General features: G+C 49.2%; 5 protein-coding genes across 5 annotated transcripts; 1 reads left to right on the top strand and 4 right to left on the bottom strand.

Moving 5' to 3' along the window:
• The first annotated feature begins 679 nt into the window (after positions 1-679).
• Positions 680-1,937, top strand: F5B22DRAFT_17559 (uncharacterized protein). Its single transcript, XM_047969364.1, has one exon. It carries the CDS (start codon positions 826-828, stop codon positions 1,528-1,530), a length of 705 nt encoding a protein of 234 aa, XP_047836451.1. The 5' UTR covers positions 680-825; the 3' UTR covers positions 1,531-1,937.
• A 500-nt stretch (positions 1,938-2,437) lies between these two features.
• On the bottom strand, positions 2,438-3,450 carry F5B22DRAFT_641032 (EF-hand; the record flags this gene model as incomplete). Its single annotated transcript, XM_047977930.1, has 2 exons — positions 2,438-2,850; positions 2,964-3,450. 2 exons carry the CDS (start codon positions 3,448-3,450, stop codon positions 2,438-2,440), a joined length of 900 nt encoding a protein of 299 aa, XP_047836452.1.
• A 612-nt stretch (positions 3,451-4,062) lies between these two features.
• On the bottom strand, positions 4,063-7,103 carry F5B22DRAFT_583438 (uncharacterized protein). Its single transcript, XM_047973362.1, has 4 exons — positions 6,437-7,103; positions 6,109-6,312; positions 5,770-5,851; positions 4,063-5,705 (listed from the first exon to the last, which is right to left on the bottom strand). The coding sequence occupies exons 1-4, from the start codon at positions 6,626-6,628 to the stop codon at positions 4,483-4,485; spliced, it is 1,701 nt and encodes a 566-aa protein (XP_047836453.1). The 5' UTR covers positions 6,629-7,103; the 3' UTR covers positions 4,063-4,482.
• A 6,196-nt stretch (positions 7,104-13,299) lies between these two features.
• F5B22DRAFT_17733 (uncharacterized protein) lies at positions 13,300-14,878 on the bottom strand. The gene has a single exon (XM_047969380.1). It carries the CDS (start codon positions 14,489-14,491, stop codon positions 13,601-13,603), a length of 891 nt encoding a protein of 296 aa, XP_047836454.1. The 5' UTR covers positions 14,492-14,878; the 3' UTR covers positions 13,300-13,600.
• A 1,207-nt stretch (positions 14,879-16,085) lies between these two features.
• Positions 16,086-17,571, bottom strand: F5B22DRAFT_17707 (uncharacterized protein). The gene has a single exon (XM_047969379.1). The coding sequence runs from the start codon at positions 17,411-17,413 to the stop codon at positions 16,325-16,327; it is 1,089 nt and encodes a 362-aa protein (XP_047836455.1). The 5' UTR covers positions 17,414-17,571; the 3' UTR covers positions 16,086-16,324.
• Between the last annotated feature and the right edge of the window lie 1,964 nt (positions 17,572-19,535).

Raw genomic sequence — 19,535 nt, forward strand, 5'->3', positions numbered from 1 at the left:
AAGGTCGAACACTAGAACTTTGCGCTGGGTTGGAAAAAGAGGATCTCATGCGTGAAGCGGCGGGGGGTGGGTGCAAGAGTGGGTGAAATCTGAAGCTCGGATACAGTAAAGTGGAGAGCACGTCTGCGAGAAGAGAGACAACAGCCGGTTCAGTGCTTCGGGCCAAAGAGAGAAGAGGGAGTAGAGAGGAAGAGTGGTATGTAGGTTGACAAACGATTTATCAGCCCCTGGATAGACGATATAATGGTAAAGCAGTAGGTAGAAGGCACAACCCGATTATACAGCTTACATACATAGTACAGCACAACACAGCACAGCACAGCATGGCACAAAATGGAACGAGCAAAATGGATGGCACAGCGTGGCATGGCATAAGATGTACTAATACTATCTGAATAGAGCAACAAGTAGAACATACCTACTATACAGTACCGACTTGCACAAAAGCAGAATGTGATAGGCAGGATGGTACAGGGCAGAACAGGGGAAACAAACCCCAGAGGATTAGCCAAACATTCGTGGATAAAAATCATCAGGCTGGGGAAATAGGCAGCGTAGGCAGCGTTCTGGTAGTGGCCATAACCTAGCAGCGTAGCGTGGACGACGACGACGGTATTGGGATTGGGATGGGAAATTTTTGTGAAATTTGGAGAAACCGTCAATCCGCAGGGTCCGTAGCGTGAATAGGCGCGGGCAAACTGACCCCTCGAAGTCTCTGATACTTGGACAACCACGGCGGGATGGCTGGGAAGCACAGGTACTGCACAGGTACTGCACAGGTCGAGGCTACCCGCACAGAGCCCCCTGTCACATTCTCCACTGCGAATGACGACGGTCCCATATCCAGACTTTGGATACTCTGAGAACCAATGGCAAGAGGATCACGCTGCTTGTTTACATGGCTGTGCGTTTGTATTCGCCAACGGACGGTGTCGATGTCCAAGGTCGTTTCCACTGCGACGTCGCCTGCATCGGCCACAATCACGAGGGGCGGCTCCAGCCAGCCAGCCCAAGCCCGCCTCCAGCAGAAGAGAAAAAAAATTCGAGAGGCTGAACGCTCCGCAGACTGAAGCTCCCGTCCCCAAAGGAATGGCTAATATCTACCACCCACTCTTGGTAATATATTTACTTCGTAGAGTCGCGAAATTGGCGGCGGCCCAACTCCCATCGCTACGACGGTATCAGCATAGTGTCACACAAACGGTTGAACAACCCTTGCATTCCGAGATGAGGAGCTTTGGACTGTGCAGACGGATAGGCTTGATACTTAGGCAAGGACAGGGGCCCGTCGCTTGGTGTGTTCCGAGAGCGGCAACCCCCAACCGCTGTCACCGATGGGCCACTCACTTCCGTGGCCACCCCTGTCCTCGCTTTTTCCCTTCTCGGCGCCTTGTCCAGCCACGTCTGCACAAAAGTATGACAATACAAGGGACAAGTAGATTCTCGAACCTTCTGTGGATTCGTGGGGAAACGGAAAACGATTTTGAGTCCATGTCAGGCAACTTTGATCGTTTGGAACTCAACGTCTGACTGTACTGGGAGACTTTGTTGTGCTCATGGTCTCATGGTCGACTGCCCATGTCCGCTGCCAAACTTCTTATCGATTTGGACAAGACGAAAAGAAAACGTCATAGTCATTGATTGTAGCGCTGAATCGTGAGCATGCACTGCAACCTCTAAAACATTCCAGTTGTTAGTGGTATCAGGAAATACGCAAACTATCCCCGAGGATATCGATACGTATTTTTACATCCTATCCCTATTCAAGGAGAGCCATCGTGTTTACATAACTGGTAGACAACGTTGCATTTGTTTACACTGTCACGAAGTCAACAATACAACGTAAGAGTAACAGCATGCATACACGACGTGCCAGGCCGAGCTCAGGAATACTACCAGCCAGTTAATACAAACGCTGTTAGTCTAATAAGCTGTCTCATAGTGGAGATCAAAATTATGTTGACTCAAAGGCGAAACCCAGCTTCTATCTACAAACACCAGAACACACAAAGTCTGAACATCATCACATAAGTATTCATAAATCTTAAGAAAATCCCCAAAAGACGCATCGGTTTCCCCGCGGCTCCTGTCTACCCCGCACACGTAAAGTAGGTACACTAGATGCTTCCTGTGAGCTGCCGCTTCGTGAAATCACAGAAAAAGATTGGGGTAATTACGCGGTGTAACCCATGTTATGTTGTATAACCAGCAACAACTCTGAGATACAACACACAACCATACGTAGTTCAATCATCATGATGCCTTCAACAATTCATACGGCATACCCAGTAACATACAATGCCATAAATACGCACACGCAGACACAACGCCCATACCCTATACCATGATCCCAATACAGCCATGCCCACTTTCCATACAACCAAATATACAACCAACCAACTAACCAACTCATCTATCTACTCTTTTTATAACCGTCTCATTCTTCTGAATTCGCATTCGAATTGGCCTCAGACGACCCATTGCTTCCATTGACAGAGCTGACGAAATCCTGATACCTAAAGACCTCGCCGCGCCGCTGGCCTCCCACACTGCTCTTGCTGAACGCTCTCCTGCCGCTGAACCCGGCAATGATCTTGTCGACCTCGGCCGGCGTGGGCGCGCGCTCGCCCGGCTCGGGGACGGTCCGGAGCAGAGCGTCGCGCAGCTCGGCGACGTCGATCTGGCCGCTGTCGTCGTCGTCGAACGCCGAGAACGCGGACAGGAGTTCCGATGCAGGGGAGAGCGCCACGAGCACCGTGGCGATGGAGTTGAGGAACGCCGCGAGCGTGAGGGTCTGGGGCCCGCCGGGCGGGAAGAACTGTGATATGTCTGATGGGTTTGCCGGGAGGCCTGTTACACGGGAATTAGCCTTTATCCTTCGTCGTAGCAAGTATCTATCCATCTATATCACAACGATGACGATTGAATGTGGTCGCGACAGGCGTAGAATTGCAAGCACTCACCCAGCTGTGTTAACATGTCCATGACATCCTCCCTGTTCACAACGCCATCGCTATCCCTATCCATGATCTGGAACCCGTCGCGGAGCACCCGCACCTGCGCCGGCTGGAGCTGAGACAGCGCATTGCCATGTCCAATCGACTGATGTGCCGTCGTCGTCGCGGGCGGCGTCCGGGAAGGGATATTCGCAGACGCCGTCAGCGGCTTCTGCTGTGACGACGCCATATTATTATCCGAAGGCGCGAATAACCTGCGCGGCGTCCGACTCTCGCCGTTACTCTCGAGGGTCGGGGTCGGCGACGAAGCGCTCACAAATCTGGATGGCGAGAAATAACCAGCGTTATTGTTGCTGCTGTTGTGCTTGTTGGGGGATGGCGTGGGTGTGATCTGTCGGCTCGAGGACTGCGAAGAGGGCGACTCAGGTCTGCGGAAGGGAGAACTGCGTGGTGAACCGTAGCCCAAAGGGGAAGGCTTGTATCCTGTTGGCATGGCCTGGAGATTAAGTGGTGTTAGAGAAGAGCTCTTTTGCATCCCATCTCCCTACTACCTAGGCACTATTCTCCTAGGTAATGCAGAAGTGGACTGAAACAGTGGGTTCTCCTTTCCTCATTTACATACCATTGTCGCGACTTATTGCAGTACCTATTCCAGACTATCCCTTCCCGGAAGGCTTAGTAGGTAGTAGGGGTAGTGTAGATCCGAATGTAAACAAGTCGAGAATGGCGGTGACGCACTTTTCAGATGCAAAGCGCGAACTAACAGATTTCGGAGGATTTTTCGCGCAGAAGACAAAAGGATATTCTGTGTTTTTAGTGACGGCGAAATAATAATTGCAACAGAGAGTAAACGAGCTTCAAGATTGCCGTGTCGCACTCGCGCGCTGATGATGCACGCACTCAGACTGCGGGCGCTACGGTACCGCGCTGGGACATCATCCCCACAGCAACCATATCCCAGATATTCTGGGTTACCCCACTTAGATATACATACTTCATACTATAGTAAGTACCAGGCAGGTACGTCATCCGTAACTACCACTCTCAGTGACTAAGTATCATGAGCCATAGAGCACAAGTACTTAAGTTGTTGATTAATCAAGAAAGCCTTACTTAAATCATAAAAAATATGTAAATATTGTTCCCATCCTGTGAATAAATGGATATGTATTGGTTCTCTCAATGAGATATGTTATGATATCACAAGTACCAGAGAAGAGATCGCTACCTATATAACTCCGAAAATCAGAAATGAATTGTTCTTCACTTTGTTTGTGTTTCGACATTTTACTACTAAAAAATAAAAAACCATCCGTTTCGAGGTATGAAAAGCTCAAAACCTCGCTTTGAGAAATCCATATATTCAAGCCTAATCATCATCAACGTCATCCTTGTTCATCCTCATCCCATGCAAGCCCTTGACACGAAGGGTTAAAATGTAGCAGATACATACCAACACAGACGAATGCTATACATAAATCACTTTCATGCTTACAACTCATACTTCCAGCAAGCAGGCTCTTTTTTACATGGGGAGTGCTGGGTATGCCGGCTGAGAAGGTGGCCGAACAGGCGAATCAACTTCCATCGAGGAGTTTGAGCCAGGGCTGCCTGCCTCAAAGTCCTTGCGACGAAGACGATCGTTGACGTACTCCCTGAGGAATTCAATCGTGCGGACGTTCTCCAGCCAGATCTCGTAGTTTTGCTCCTCACGCTCACGAGCCTCCGAGCTACGTTCAGACTCGGCAGAGGGTGAGCTGACGGCAGAGATTGCTGACTCTGGACCCTTGGGAGTGCGCGAGCCTTCACGTTCACGGTCAATGCTCGTCGGCCGTGGACCAGCGTTGGCACGTTGCAGCATGCTTCCTGAGTAACGACGGCGAGGGTCCGCTTCGAAACTAGGTCCAAGAGTTGATGTAGCAGATTGACCGGGGTAACCTGAAGTCACAGCGGGAAGTGTTGGGTAGAGTCCCGATGCTGTTGAGCTGTGTCGCGATGATGGAGAGAATCCGGCCGAGGACGCGGCAGGAGAGTGGCCAGATGTGTACGACACGGAACTCGAAGGTGGTGTAGCTGCCGGAGTGCCCGTAGAGTGTGTGGACGAAACGGCTGTCAGAGGTGAAGCAACATGAGCGCCCGAGTAAGGGTGGGCTCCCATGCCAGACTGACCCTGGGCTGAGTGCGGCGGTGAGTGGCTGTGCCGCATGTTGATGGGTATGTAAGGAGGCTGAGCGCTCTCGTAGATTGTGCTCTGCATCTGCTCAAGCATCTGATCCATGCGAACCAACTCGTTCTTGGTGCGTAGTTCCGGCATAGGAGGTAGGGCATAGTGTTGATAAGGTGCGTGGCCACCATGACCATCGACGGAAACAACAGCAGGAGCAGGGAGGTATTCTGCACCAAGAGAGTGAGCGTGAATAGGTAGCGCACCGTGAAGAGGGACAAGCCTCTGGCTGACTTCATGGTAAGATGTTGGGTCGAGTTGGCGGCGCTTTGTATTGCTGAAAAATTCGTGCATGGCTTCGTAAGAACGCTTGCCGCGGCCGTCATAGCCGGCAGCAGCCTGGTATCCCATATGACCACCACGGCCATCCACGGGCTGATAGTACATGGGAGCTCCGCCAAATGAGGGAGGAGCATGATGATGACCGTAGTAGCTGCTAGTATGACTGGCGGGATGGGGCGGCTGACCAAAGGCGGCCGAGTTAGTACGCATCTGGCCATTGTGATCATAGTAGCTAGAAGGTGCTAGGAGGCATAATTAGCCTCGTTTGTAAGGAAACTACCGGGTTTGCACCGAGTCATATCTTACCTTTGCCTGCGGCTCTATAAGTGCCATTCATGCCGCCATGTTGGTCTGGGGATCGGACCAGGACAGAATCATCGGCATGGGTCTATAGCATCAGGTCAGTACGCAACTCAGACATTCTTAAGCGCCCAGATAACAATTCAAAGAGAAAAGCCGTCTTAAATTAACCAACCCAGAATAGATACAATGGGATCCTCTGTCTATCAAATTTGCTAGTGTGTACCAGACAAGTTGTTCAACAGATCGTAGTCCACCCAATTGAGTGGCTGTAACGCTACAACTCTGCGTGGAACGCAGACAACCGAAAGCGCAAAAACAATGAGTGGAGGAAAAGATACATACCTTGACATGCTTCTTCAAATCCTGGGGACGCTTGAAGGACTTGCCGCAAAAGTCACATTTATGAGGTTTCAAAGGCACATGAACTCTAATATGTGAGGTGATGTGGTCACGCTTAACAGTTGTGATACGGCATTGTGCCCATTGACACTGTAGGTTTAGATTGTTGGTGCTTTTCCGTCCAACATGCTTTTCGCAAATGTGTTCCTGGTCTCAGAGTCAGCGAACAGCGTATACACATATATGACGTTATACGACCAGTCAAAAGCGCAGGCGATTCGTTTTATTTGGGAGTCACAGTTGCCGATGGTGAAGAACTAGAGCCACTTACATATAGACTTTCGGCTGATGTGAATTTCTCGCTACAGTTGGACCATTTGCAGGTGAGGGAGTCATCTGCAGCGGGAGCACTGGCTTGCGAAGTGGCGGCGGTTGATGTGGAAGAAGCCGGTGTGGTACCATCGTTGGAGGTGGAGCTCTCGCCGCCAGACGGGACGGGATTACTCTCAGGGGCTGCAGACATGGCGGCCGGGTTTTGGACAAGCCTCTGTTTTTTTGGTTTTGCCTTGGGGGCCGAGAACCGATGCCAAGAGATGGAGATGCCCGTCACGTCACGTGGTCTTGAAAGTGACTGACTGGCTGACTGGCTGATGGACAGATGCAGTCGGACGTAGAGTTTTCCCGGGCTCCTTTGTCTTGGCTGTGACCAGGAGTTTATCCGCGGTTCTGCCGAGGTTAGAAATACCAAGACCTTTGGCGCCCACAGGACCAACTTGGATAGGACGGATGCGTCGAGCTAATCCAAAACAGGATATAAAGACAGTATAAAGATGCCAATGACGAGCCTATGTCGACGAGCGCGGGCAGTGAGTTTGGGGATGCAGACACACGCCACGAAATGAAACAGACAAGTTTGAATCGGCTGGACAAGCAGAGGCGACGAGGTCTCGACAAAAAGGAAAAAAAAACAAACAGTCCAAGGGCTCTGGCTTTCTGGCGGGCGAACAAGCTCGGTTTATGTAAATCAGGTGCTGTTGCAGCTCCTGATTATGGTGATTAGAGCTTGGCGGTGGGCAGGCGGAAACTCTTGGCAATGGGGCTATTGCGGTCGGGGTGTAGCAGCTGCGCAGCCCTGATTGGCCGCCGCCGGAGCACGTCGAGGCATGTCCAAGGGACCACCAGCACATCGAGTACTGCCTGCCGCGGGGTACCTCGATGCGAGTGCAGGTCCAGCCAAGAGCCAAGTCTCTCCTCCTCCTCAGGGACAACGGTGCCAAGGAACGCCAAGACTCTCGCAAGACCTGTGTCGTTCTTGGCATTGCTTGGCAAGCCTTGGCGTTTGTCGATTGTCTCGATGCTGACACCACACCCAGTCGAGCCAGTCCTGCCCATGCTGGTCCACGGCCAGACACGGCCAACTGCTATCACAACCCAACATGACCTCTCCCTTGCCAAGCCCGCCCAGACTCGTGCCAAGGTCTTGGTGAATCGACGAGATCCTTGGCCCCTTGGCTCCCTTGGCTATCTTGGCTGCCCCGGGCCCGCCTGTGCCGACACTCTCGACACTCTCGAGTGACTTCTGACTGCGCCCACCTTGGCATTCTCTTGGTTCTCTTGGCTACCCCTTGGCGAATTGTCTTGTGTTGACTCCTGCCAGTCTTCTAATGCCTAAGAATTGCACTAGAGCCGTCAATGCGACTTTATTTCGTCTAGTGTGAGCACGTAAGTAGTGTATTATGGGGTTGCAGCTGATGAGATTGATACCATTTTGCTTTGATTATCTTTATAATTAGGTCATTTCAAGGAACAGTCAGTCCAGTTCTCCTCCAGCTGAACACGTGTGTGTAGGTATACGCGTTGTAGTAAGCTTTTGATAACGACGGTACCGTGTTTTTATTTTTGTCGCCTCTCTTATTGCTCCTCTCCCCTTCTTTTCGCTTTGCCGGATTTGCAAGACGTCTTCGACCGGTAATCGAGCCAATCACATAGTCACAACTTAAGCCGCCCTTCATCTAATTCATATTGTGTGTTTACCAGTATCCCATGAGTGTCATATTGCCACAGTCTGGCATTGTTGTCGACCACTTCATTTCGCTTTGGTTCCTATCTTGATAGCAACTCCCATGAAATACACTAATCTTTTTTTTTTGTTTTTATATTTACCAAGTAACACGTGCTCTATTATCTGTGTTGTGCATCTTCGGCAGGAGTCTCTTCCCCAATAGGCAATAAACTATTTCAAGGGCGGAGGAATCTCTTGGTTCTGTCTTGGTGTGCTTGTTCCAAGCTCAGCGATATGGCATCGAAGTCTTGTGTTTCTTGGTCTTGCCATACCGAGTCATCGACATTCTCCGCCCATGGCCAAGCCTTGGTATTCCTCTCCGCCCGCCAAGCTCTTGGCCCTCAACCGCTCGACAGCTCGAGACCAGACAAGTTGCGGGTGACTGATCCGGCTATTAACATTTCCCTCCGTGTAAGCTGTTCCTGGATACTATGAGCCGCTTATCTTACCATAGGACTATAAAGGCAAAATCAACCAAGAAACCGTATTACGTCTAGCTTGCAAGCGATTTTACCATGTACTACCGTGTATGGTAATCGCCGCGTGTCTGGTAGTAGTATGCTGCAGCTTCGCCAAGAGTCACGAGGGGCAGCGGTCACCAATACCTACTCATAGACTAAAAACATGAAGTCTTCGGCTACCGGGAAGCCCAGGATGGCCAGTTATTGCACATGCCCGATCTTGCTCGTTACACCGTACACGCATGTAGTAGGCCATCTGACATCTACTATGGTAGTGTAATAACAGTAACACAGAGACAGTACTCTGAGCTTGCACGCCACACTGCTTATGATGTATCTGGGTTCACATGTAATAGTTGGGTGTCATTCATCGTCCCAGATAATTTGAGTCATGACACCATGGCGTTGCGGATCTGACGTATTCATGAAAAGAGTCGACTCACAGTAAGTATGCGTTCAGGAATGCCCAAAAATGCATTAGATCGATCCCTTTTAGAATTGTTTCTGGCATATGGTGCCCCATTGTACTGAAATCCTGCGACCGTAACGCACTTGTCCATTTCCCCCCCTGTTAGATAAGCTGTTACACATCTCGGGTTATCTAGCTCAGCCGACGTATTGTGCTGAGCCCCGACCATCTGAGAACCGACAACATCTGGCTGTGTGCTTCAAGAGAGTGTCTGCAACCCGCACCGAAATGCGAGGCATCTGAGAAACATCGTGTCGACACATACCACCTCACAGGTACCTACTAACTGCTGAATCTCAATAGCAGGAATGTGGCCTACCAACAAAACGACGAAGGCCTACTGTACCAACTGAGTCTTCAGTGGAGGCATATTTGGTGAATGAGATTGTCGCCCTCTCGAAATGTACTTACCCAGCACATAACCAGTGTGATCCAGAAAGTTCTGATGCCCGTCATTCCAGAGGCAAACGCCACCTTTCAGTGTGCGCTGCGACTAAATATCATACTACGTATTGACTATATTCAAGTAATGATAACTGCCGATAGATGAGACCGTTCCTCATTCTGTCACAGTACCGCATTGCTTCTTTTGTTTCCCAGGGATGGGCAGAAGTCTTAACTAGGTATGATATCTGTAAACCAGAAAGCATAAAGCGCAAAGGAAAGTCCTTGGTGCATTTTTGCCACAACCAGGAGGCAAATGCGAACGCCACATTGTCGTATCACATCTGAGCCGTAACCAGATCACTGGCCAGAACATAATTGGATCGAAAGTAATCCAGTTGGATCTGGGGCTTAAGAATGTCCCTAAATTCTGATTCAAGGTGGTTTACTGACGAGACCACGGAAAAGCAACAGGGTCAAGTGTGAAGAGCTCGAGCACTTCACCTAGATCATTAATTCTACCCAACCGGTTACGTCGGCACGGCCGTCAAAAGACCACATATCCATTTACAAACAGCCTACTGTTCCCAGTCAGCATGTGACACTTACAAGGATACCAAGTATTCATAGCGATTATCCAGGGGAGGAAAACAGGGTCAGACCCAGTCTTGGCTGGCATGACATACCATTGAAGGACTGCGAGGTGTGAACCAGCTACTTACAAGTCTTACCATCATCATTCAAGAATTACATTTATACGGCCCAGGAAAAAGAACCATGCTTGATGATGCAAGTCATTTTGTTGCCAAGGCCGTTTACTTCACGTGCCAGTGACGATACCTACCATTGTTGCTACCATAAGGATTTGCCATTACAGCCGCTAGTCCAAGCAAACATATCAGAGCCTGGGCTATTTGTCTCACAGTAGTGCATGTGAGACTACCTGCTAAATAAACTGTAGATCTGGAGCATATCCCTATTAATATGGGTTGTGTGAGTTGTGCTAATCGAGCCTAGCAGCCGAACTTGGTTGCATTCAAGTCCAGAATTGATCTAGATCAGCATCGATGGTTAAGGAATATCAGACCCCGCCGACAAAAGGGCGTTTTCTTGGCTCTTATATATATTTATAGGAATTACCATCATAGATTCATGGCTCCATATCTATCGGTCCTTCCCGGACGCAGCGGATCACGAAACCTCTTGTGAGAGGTTTGCTGATCCAACATGCCTTTTATAGCAAAACTTAGTCTAATCACAACTACTTATTAGCATCCCTTCTCGTTCTACGGGGCATCACGAATAGTATAACTCATGTCATATGTGTTACGCTTGATAGCTATATTGTTTAACAATAGTTACAACAGGCTCGCTCTTATATTGCCACTTGGGCAGCATTAGATCAATACTACAACCTACCAATACCTAGGTGTTGAACTAGAATCATAAATCTAGGTGGATCTCTGAGGTAGGTAAGTTCGTAATTTGAGCCCTAAAGGGGTTTTCAAGACTCTCCTTGTCATGGGCCGCATCCAAGGGGCAGTAAGACTTTTATTGTCACACAAGTTCTAGAAGATTCCAACCTTTTGACAAATTACTTAACTTCCAATTGCCTGCTCACTCAGATCCCTACCATTTTTTATTCTTGCACGCCCGTCCAAGCGAGCAGCCACGTGGCTGATCTTGACTCTAAAACACGATTAATCGACCTTCCTAGACTCTGGGAGTCATATTCATGTCTCGAATAAGCGAGGGCTGAATATCTTCACTTTCAATACGAATCTGTGTCTCACTTTGGCGCGATGAGATGAGCAATTAAATATGTTTCATTTTTAGACATTACATCTCACACCATGAAGAAATAATACCAAGAGTATGATATTCCAGCCCCTGTAGAGTTGGTTTCATTGGCGGTGGATCTAACAGTTACCCTAATGATGATAAAGTGGTTGGGGGAGGGGGGTTTGGGTGAATAGAAGGGATCCAGCATAAAGCAAATGCGACGGCATGTGTATCTTCGAGACTAGCACGTGGAACCATGCGATCCCTCATCTCATTCCCATCTTCGATTTTATGATACCTTGCGTCATATGCGGCGCCTTGCACGAAAATTAAGTAAGCCTACTTACACCCACCGGACAGATAAATCCGTGCACTCTGATTTTAGACCCACCACCACCACTACCACTACCACCTAATAACCCCTTTATGTATAGCTTCATATAACCAGAACTATTGAAGTAAAAATTGTATAGAAAATACTGGTAAACTCTACAGCTTCTGCTCTTTAATATGATGTGTACCATTCATATGCGCGGCGTACGGCGAGTAGTTTTTTATTCAATGAAGGTATAAGAAGGTTTAAAGTGGTAGTATTGGTATACTGGGTCTAAAATTAGAGTGCACGGATTTATCTGTCCGGGCATTGTAGGTAGTTTGGAGGTGTCTTTAAGGCATCTTTTACCGTTTATAATTCTTAACAATAACTTGAAATTAAAGAGTCGGATACCGAATAATCGAGGTAATGATACAGATACAAACGAACACCACCAATGGTATGGCGCGAGGCTCTGACTGGTGAACTGGCCGTTCAAACCAAGCAGGATAGAGCTCGTACAGTCAAGCTCAGAGACGACCTAGGTAAGTTAGAGTACCTATCTATGCATAGAAAGGTGCATTGCATCTGCTCCTTGTTTACCTACCCCTACGAAACCCAAAGAAATGAAACACGTGGTTAGAATCTCTCACCTCCTCGAATCACGGATGCCGTGGTGCCAGAACCTCACGCTCGATTGAACGCGTCGCTACGTAGCGTAGACTTTTCGTACCTTCCCTTCGTAGACACTTTTTGGCTACTTTTCTTCTACCCATTACAGTATCACCCCTGAGAGTACACTGTCGAAGACCATTTTCACTGAAAAAAAGAATAGCCTTGGCAAATGTTGTACCCCATATGAGGTACCGCTTGACAGGCTTCACGTTGAGGTTAATTTGATTCTTTGATATATATACCGTTTCTCCGACGGGCGCTATACCTGCATGGTAAGAGGTAATTGGACTCTGCATGGAATCTCATGGTCTGTGTGGGAATTGTATGGACTTCAAAGTTTGCTAACCTTACCCAAGTACTTCTGGTTTGCATATAAGCCTATAGAAATAATTTTCTAAGATACGTTGGGGTGACTGCTAGAGTAGGTAGTCAGACGAGTAAGTCTTATGACTGTTAGCTGATGGAGAGAATATGTAACACTACCATTAGCTTCATTTGTACATGGCTAGGCATCATGTAGTTATCTCCTCGATCGGAGACGGTTTGCAAACACTAACATCGATGAATCACAGTCGCCAAAATTGGGGGCCACCCAAGTTCCGTGATATTATCAAGATTTTGATTGCGTAAATCCTTCTATTTTGCATCTCGGTTCCATTAGGGACATATCGACCATACCTGAACATGCCCCACGAGTTCATGGCTTTCAATAGTGACGCAGTATTCCTAGCTAAGTTGCTTCGCATACACCGCGGCTATAAGGGATAACCGTTAATATTCATTTGGAAATTAAAGCCCTAATTAACTTGTCTATAGAAGAAAGGGGACCCTTAGTGACAAATTTCCCCTTTTGCGGCTCTGAATATCTGCTGGATTTCTCCGTTTGTGTTTAAAATGGCAATGTCTGTGACGGAGAGGGGTTGACGAACCAGCTACGACCAAGAAGCAAGGTCTTAAGAATCATGGAATCTTCTGCTTTCGGGTTTCGCAGCTGAGTAGTTTTGCTTCAACGTAAATGAGAATTGTATTTTAGCGATCTATCCTCTGCCTAGGGGTGGTCTAGCTGGTGCTGTGCATCTAAAGCTCGGTATGCTGATATGTCTAGCGCTGGACTTTTTTTTGGGATTAAACGAAATAAGTTGAGAAAATTAGAGTAGAAGAGAAGGGGAAGACGCAGTGAGTAGCGGGGAAAGATCAAGATGACGACGAGAAGAAACAATAACTAGTGGAACGATAAAGAGAAGAAGAAGGCGAAATAGAGATTAAAAAAAAACCTCCAATCACCCTCCTCTTGATTCAATGATCAACCGCCCTTTTCTTATGCGACAGAACCACCCAGCCAGACTCCTCTAGCGCGAACCAGGCAAATTTCCCAGTCGCCGCGCACCATTCCGATGCTCAGGCCAGAACGGGTCCCATGACGCCTGTAGCTCTTCATCTTCAAAGTCCTCAAGGTGATCATATCCATCGAGGACCTCGAGGACATCTTCGCAATCATCTCCATCACTCCCCTCGTCTTCCTCTTTTTCCTCCTCCTCATCATCATCGTCCTGCTCATCTGAGGACGAGTCCGCTTCTTCCTTTGCCATATTGCTTTGTCCTCCACCGTTAGCGTTCGGCGTATTGTCGACAGCGTCGTTTAGACTGAGGAATTCTATATGCCCGAATACACTTGCAGTAGGCGGGCTAGTACCAAATTGCGCCGTGCTTGCCTCCCCTCCGTCCCCGTCGCGGATCCATGCGTGCGGGCCGCAGAACGTGCGGCTTCTGCGTCGCCGTAATATCTCCGCGTTGCGCGCCGCAGCGAGGGGATCGATTTTGTCCCAGCGTTTATTGCGCCGACGTCTCTTTTTGTTCTTCTTGGGAGAGGGAGGCCGCTGCGGTTGTCCATTGGAGCCGCCCTCGGGGTCTGCTTCGAGGGAGTCTGGGAGCTCAGGAGGAGGACGTGAAGTCGGCTGTAGTAGTGTGCGCCAGTTGCTCCCGTAAGGGCCTCGACTCAGCGAGTGAAGAGGTATTGGAGATTTCATCACATCCTGAGGTGATGACGGCGGCGGCTGTTGACGATGAACCCACGGGAAGAACTGGGGGCGAGCCTCTCGTTGTCCTAGAGCTGTATTGACCGAACCATCTATCAGAAGGGCGTGATAGGCCCTTCGAAACGCGGCATCCTCCAAGCAGCTCGTACTCCATCTACGACTGGCATCGACTTGCAACCTGCCACTGCGCTGAGATGGGTGCATTGTGAACAGAAGGTCAACTATCTGCCTTGATGAGCGTTCTTCTTTGTGACTAAGGAGCGGATGTTTGTCTCAGATTAACGTTTACGAGAAGGAGGAGAGAGGGAGTTTATGGCCTTGAGATGGTGTCCATCGAGAATATTGAAGGGTAGTATGGCACAACGTTTGCACTCCCGCAGGTCTACGTCCTTAACCCCTGAGCGGCATATCGCGATCCGATTCGAAGCATACATATAATGGTGCTTGATCAAAGTTTATGGCGTGGTCATCTGAGGACTGCCAGCATATCCTTCAAACTCTCTTCTGCCCCCGTCCTAACTTGCATATCTTAGGGTGGGAAAAGGAGCGAGTTGATATGGCATACAAAGAGCAAGCACTTTACACAAGCTGGCGGATTTGATGGTATGATGCTTTCATTATAAATATCGACTCATCCCCTTAGAGAGCGCCGTTCACTCCCTCGACTGCGACATTCGACAAGATACATCTTAAGTACGTGAGAGGGTAGGCCGTGCCAAATACGATCTTAAAGTTTCGCAAAACACCTTAGAAGAAGCATGGCGCCGAGATCAGGAGCTCGATACTCCTATATGTTTGTCGAAAGGTTATCTACGTTGTCCTCAGCCCGAAGTCGGGGCTGGTACTCACTAGGACGAAATTGGCCTACAAGAACAGTCACAACTAACTTTTATTCAAAGAACAATTTCAGGCATGCAAGAGGTGTGACTATACGTTTACAGCATCAAGTTGGTCGGTCTAATTGCATAAAATGCTATTCACTTGCATTTCAATATCACTACCTCGTCAGCGAACATGACCAGGGTACCTGAAAATATGAGTAGGTATGGAGACACACGTAAGTGCTGCTTTCATTGAGTTGAGTAGTAAGCTATGAAGCCATAACTATTGAATCCTCAAAAATGCTCTCCTCTTCCCCTCCTCCCTCACTGGTAATTGTCTGTGATCCCCTTGCACTTAGTTGACAGGAGTCAAACTAAAGCGAAGGTGAACCAGTGTAGTCAAGTTGGCAAATCTGACATGGTTCAGACCGCTCTCGTCTCCATTCATTTGGTCGACGGTTCTATAAATATCCAGATAACGCGTACCAAGGTCACTAACACGTCATCGTTCACGAGTTAGTTTTTATCTCGATTCCCTCCAAGTTTTTGCTAGTTATTAAAAATGGTATAAATGCTCGGCGGCACCAAGAAAATGCATCTTTATAGTAGATGCTCAAGTTGCCGGTAAAAGAAATGGTTGCCCGCAAGAGTGTTGAAGCGGGGACATTTCTCAATATGCTGAAGTGAAGTCGCAAGGGGTATATACATGTGCATAGGGGGGTATAAATAATCGTCATGAAAAAGACCGGCAATAAATCTTTTGGACCGAGCACACGAGGTTAACCACAGGCTCAAGGTCACCGTGATTTCCTAGAGTACGACGAATGGATTCGCAGTAACACCGGCTGCTATGGTTCGTCATCTCGTTGAATAGCGAAGAAAGATTATAATGATGTAACTCCGGATTGCTCGCAACTCTGGAGGTCCTACCTCCAGGGTCGAGACAATGCTGATATAAAGTGGCTGAATCGGAAATGTTTCGGTAAGTCAAGCCGTTGCCAAAAAAGAGATAAGAGAATAAATGGCGTGAAGACTTTGTAGTTCTGTCCACAATGCCGATGTGCCATATGTCGTATGAGCAATGCCGGAGGATAGTAAAGTAGGAATAACGCCGCGTTGACCAAAGGGTACGAGTTCAGAACTAATCCGGCCAGTTCTCAACCATGCATAATTGTTTCAAACCGACTGAGTCCCAAACGCCACCCATGCATAATAATTATACAGAACCAAGTTGTAGAAGCGCTTGGATCGCCTCGCGCTCTTGCGCATCGGAAGAAGCGGCTAGAGCGTCCAGATCGATGTTATCGAGGCGAGGTTCTCGAAGCATGCGAGTGTTCGAGGAGAAGGATCGATAGCCTCCAGTATTATATACACGATAAGAAGGAAAGCCTGAGCCGCGGCGAGCGTCGGCCGGGCTCGAGTAGGAGCCAGCACGCAGTGCAGCGGCTCCAACAGCTCCCCAGTCTTCGTCATCAGTCTCGTCTTCAGGATCATCATCCATAGCGATGTCGGCGGCGTCGGGGGCTTCGGAGCAAGAAGCTGAGCCAGGCTCGTCAAGAGAATCGAGAGACATCTTATCCGCTTCGTGCTCTAGTACACCTGTATCTCGATCATCGTGCGAAAAGGAAGTCGAGTTGCCATTACTCTTGGCGCGGGCCTTGAGTCGTGATCGGCTTGCGTTCCAGGGCATGTCTCGGTTGATTGTAATCCGAGTTGGGTAGGAACCTGAGTAGCTCTCGCCGGATGGCGATCGAGACAAAGAGCGCAAGGCTTGGCCCCTTCGTTTCGCATCCCAGCGGCCCCAGCCAACCTTCTCAAACTCGACTTCTCCACTCACACCACCGCCATCAGCGCCATGTCCTTGTCCGCGTTGCAATGCCGATACCACTAGCCTTCGAGCCTTGTTTGGAGGGATACCGGCGAAACCGGGTACTGATGTGGTGAGGTAGCCCATGATATGGCGGATGGCCAAGGGACCATGGTTCAGGAGGATCTCGGGGAGATGGAACTTGGCAAGCAACGTCGAAGTGATGTCGCCGGCAGCCTCAAAAGACGAAGACACGCCCCGATTAGAGTCGGAGTCATCCTGTAGGTCGAGGTCTGAATCGATCGAGTCGAGCCGTGCCCTCTGCAGCTGGGCTTTGAGCCCATGGGGAGGAAGCGCGGGAGAGATGGAGTTGGGGGGAGTTGGGAGAGGTTGAGCGCCTGTCACAGGGCCGTTCCTGGCGGCTGCTACACCAGCTAAGGTGTCTCGGCCAGCCTGGAAGGCCACGGGGATATCGCGAGCAGCGGTAGCAGATGCCATATTTGCCAGATTAAGAAATCGAAACCTCGGTGTGCGGCTGCAAAATCGAGCGACACCGAATTAGTACTTGTTTTGAGAGTAGAGGGAAGGTAAGGAAGGTGGCGCGTTGACAGCGCAGTCGGGTCGTGTTGTGTTGTAGAGCAACAGATGGGATGGCAGAATGACAGCAGATTGGATGTCGGATGACGACTGAGTCATTCCTTTGGTCACTTACAGATGCAGATCCGAAGTAGGCGCTAGTAAACAGTGGCGGCAAGGCAAGTCTTTGGTCCGGACTAGGGGTGCGAAGACAAAGAGGAGCAATTTGCTGGCTGGATGGCTGGCTGGGCTGCTAGCTGTGCTGGCGCGATTATCTTGACTGTGACAAGAGGGCTCTTTATTGGGTTTGTTTGGTGTTTGCAGTTGTTTTTTTTGTTGATGATGATGAGAGAAAAGGGTCGAGCCGGGGGGGACAGCGAGCGACGGCCGTCATTTTACCTGGAATGACCAGGGAATGAATGGGTGGATGGATTGGATGGATGGATGGATGACATGACCAACACACACACACACCACACCCAGCAACAACAACAGCCAGCAAGTACCCTGGGCGTGTGCTTTGCTTGGGCACGCTCAGTGGTTGAAGGAAACCCTGCGCTGCTGTACTATAGGTAGGTAGGTAGGTACTTGTACATACAGGTAGGTGGTTAGGCGGGCTCTAATAGTGCCTACCTAAGGTTAAGTAGATAGCCTGTAGCGCACTATGAGGGAGTCTAGAGGGTGCTAGCATCTTGCATTTCGACAGGGCCGCACGTGGTACTGCCTTGTACCTATTACCGATGACCCTACCTCTATTAGCCTGCATTTTCCGGGGCCTGCTAGAGCAGCTATACCAGGGCATTACATCACAGACCTGTAGAAGGGGGGTGTGCCTCTGGTGTGCCTGTGTCGTTCGCTGGACCGGACAGGACAGCCCGCGCAGATAGCGTGTTGTGCCCAGAGCTAGAATACCTACCTAGCTACTACTTATGTAGGTACCTATGTAGATACCTACTGTACCCAGGTAGGCATCACGCTGGGCGAGATGGCCCCCTGATTGGCCCATTTGTGATTTCACTGCATGCCCACCTGTCACGGCCAGGCGTCTTACTAGTCCTGGCAGAAGCGTGTCCCTATTCTCATCTTCATAAGTATTCTCTGGTATTCACATCGACAAAGTAGGCGAGTAGGTACCGCATTGATCCTCCACCCGTCCCTTGGATGTCATGCATTAGTCGGGCATTTGCAGTCTCCCAGTTACTCAGACGCGCTTTCCACATGTAGGCAGGATCTGTTACCAGGAACCCAGTTTCATCATCACTAACAACATTGAAGAGGAGCGTCCATCGCTGGCCGGCATCCTCTTCCCCGGCAGGGCAGGCCTCGTGAGAGAGGAACGGGCATGATTTCAAGCTTGTGTGCAGCGTAAGTAGGTACTTACATATACCTACCCAGAATACGTTTATCACTTGTTGAGTGTGGCGCTGCTAAAGAGAAGATACTGTTTATAGACATTTGCTGAAGAGTCAGCTTTGGTAAGCTGGTCTCCCCGGCTTGTCCACGTAAAAGCTGTTTTACTACCATTTGTCAGAATACTCGAATTACCCAGCCAGACAAAGCGCAACTTGTACTCAATACCTGGCAGAACCTGGGTACTGTAGGTACATATATAATGTATACATGAAGAGAGCTGAGCATGATCTACGGTGCTTCGCAAGACCAAGTCGATCCCGGCCGGCCTACGTACATACTTATATCAGACTTACTATTAATAACCCTCACCCGAAACAATAATACCAAGACCATTCATTACCTGGATTGTAGGCCATATCCGAAGAAATAATAGGTAGTCGTCCTTAGCTTACTGGTGATAAATTGGCAATTTGGGTTCCCGTGATCTAACCCCTCCGGAGCAAGAGCTAGAGGGCCTCGCCATACTTACTTAGTACATCTACCTATCTCCCTACTAAGATGCCTCGGGCTCATGGATCCTTCTGGTGTGCGTCGCTGTTCTGGGGGGGTCGCGTGGCCCTATCATGGGATGCAGGCAAGATTTTGGCACAACCTGGGTTACTACGCTGTTATCAACGAGAATCACAACCTA

The sequence above is a fragment of the Xylaria bambusicola genome (genome assembly GCF_022495145.1).
Source record: "Xylaria bambusicola strain CBS 139988 unplaced genomic scaffold F5B22scaffold_1, whole genome shotgun sequence".
Taxonomy (NCBI): domain Eukaryota; kingdom Fungi; phylum Ascomycota; class Sordariomycetes; order Xylariales; family Xylariaceae; genus Xylaria; species Xylaria bambusicola.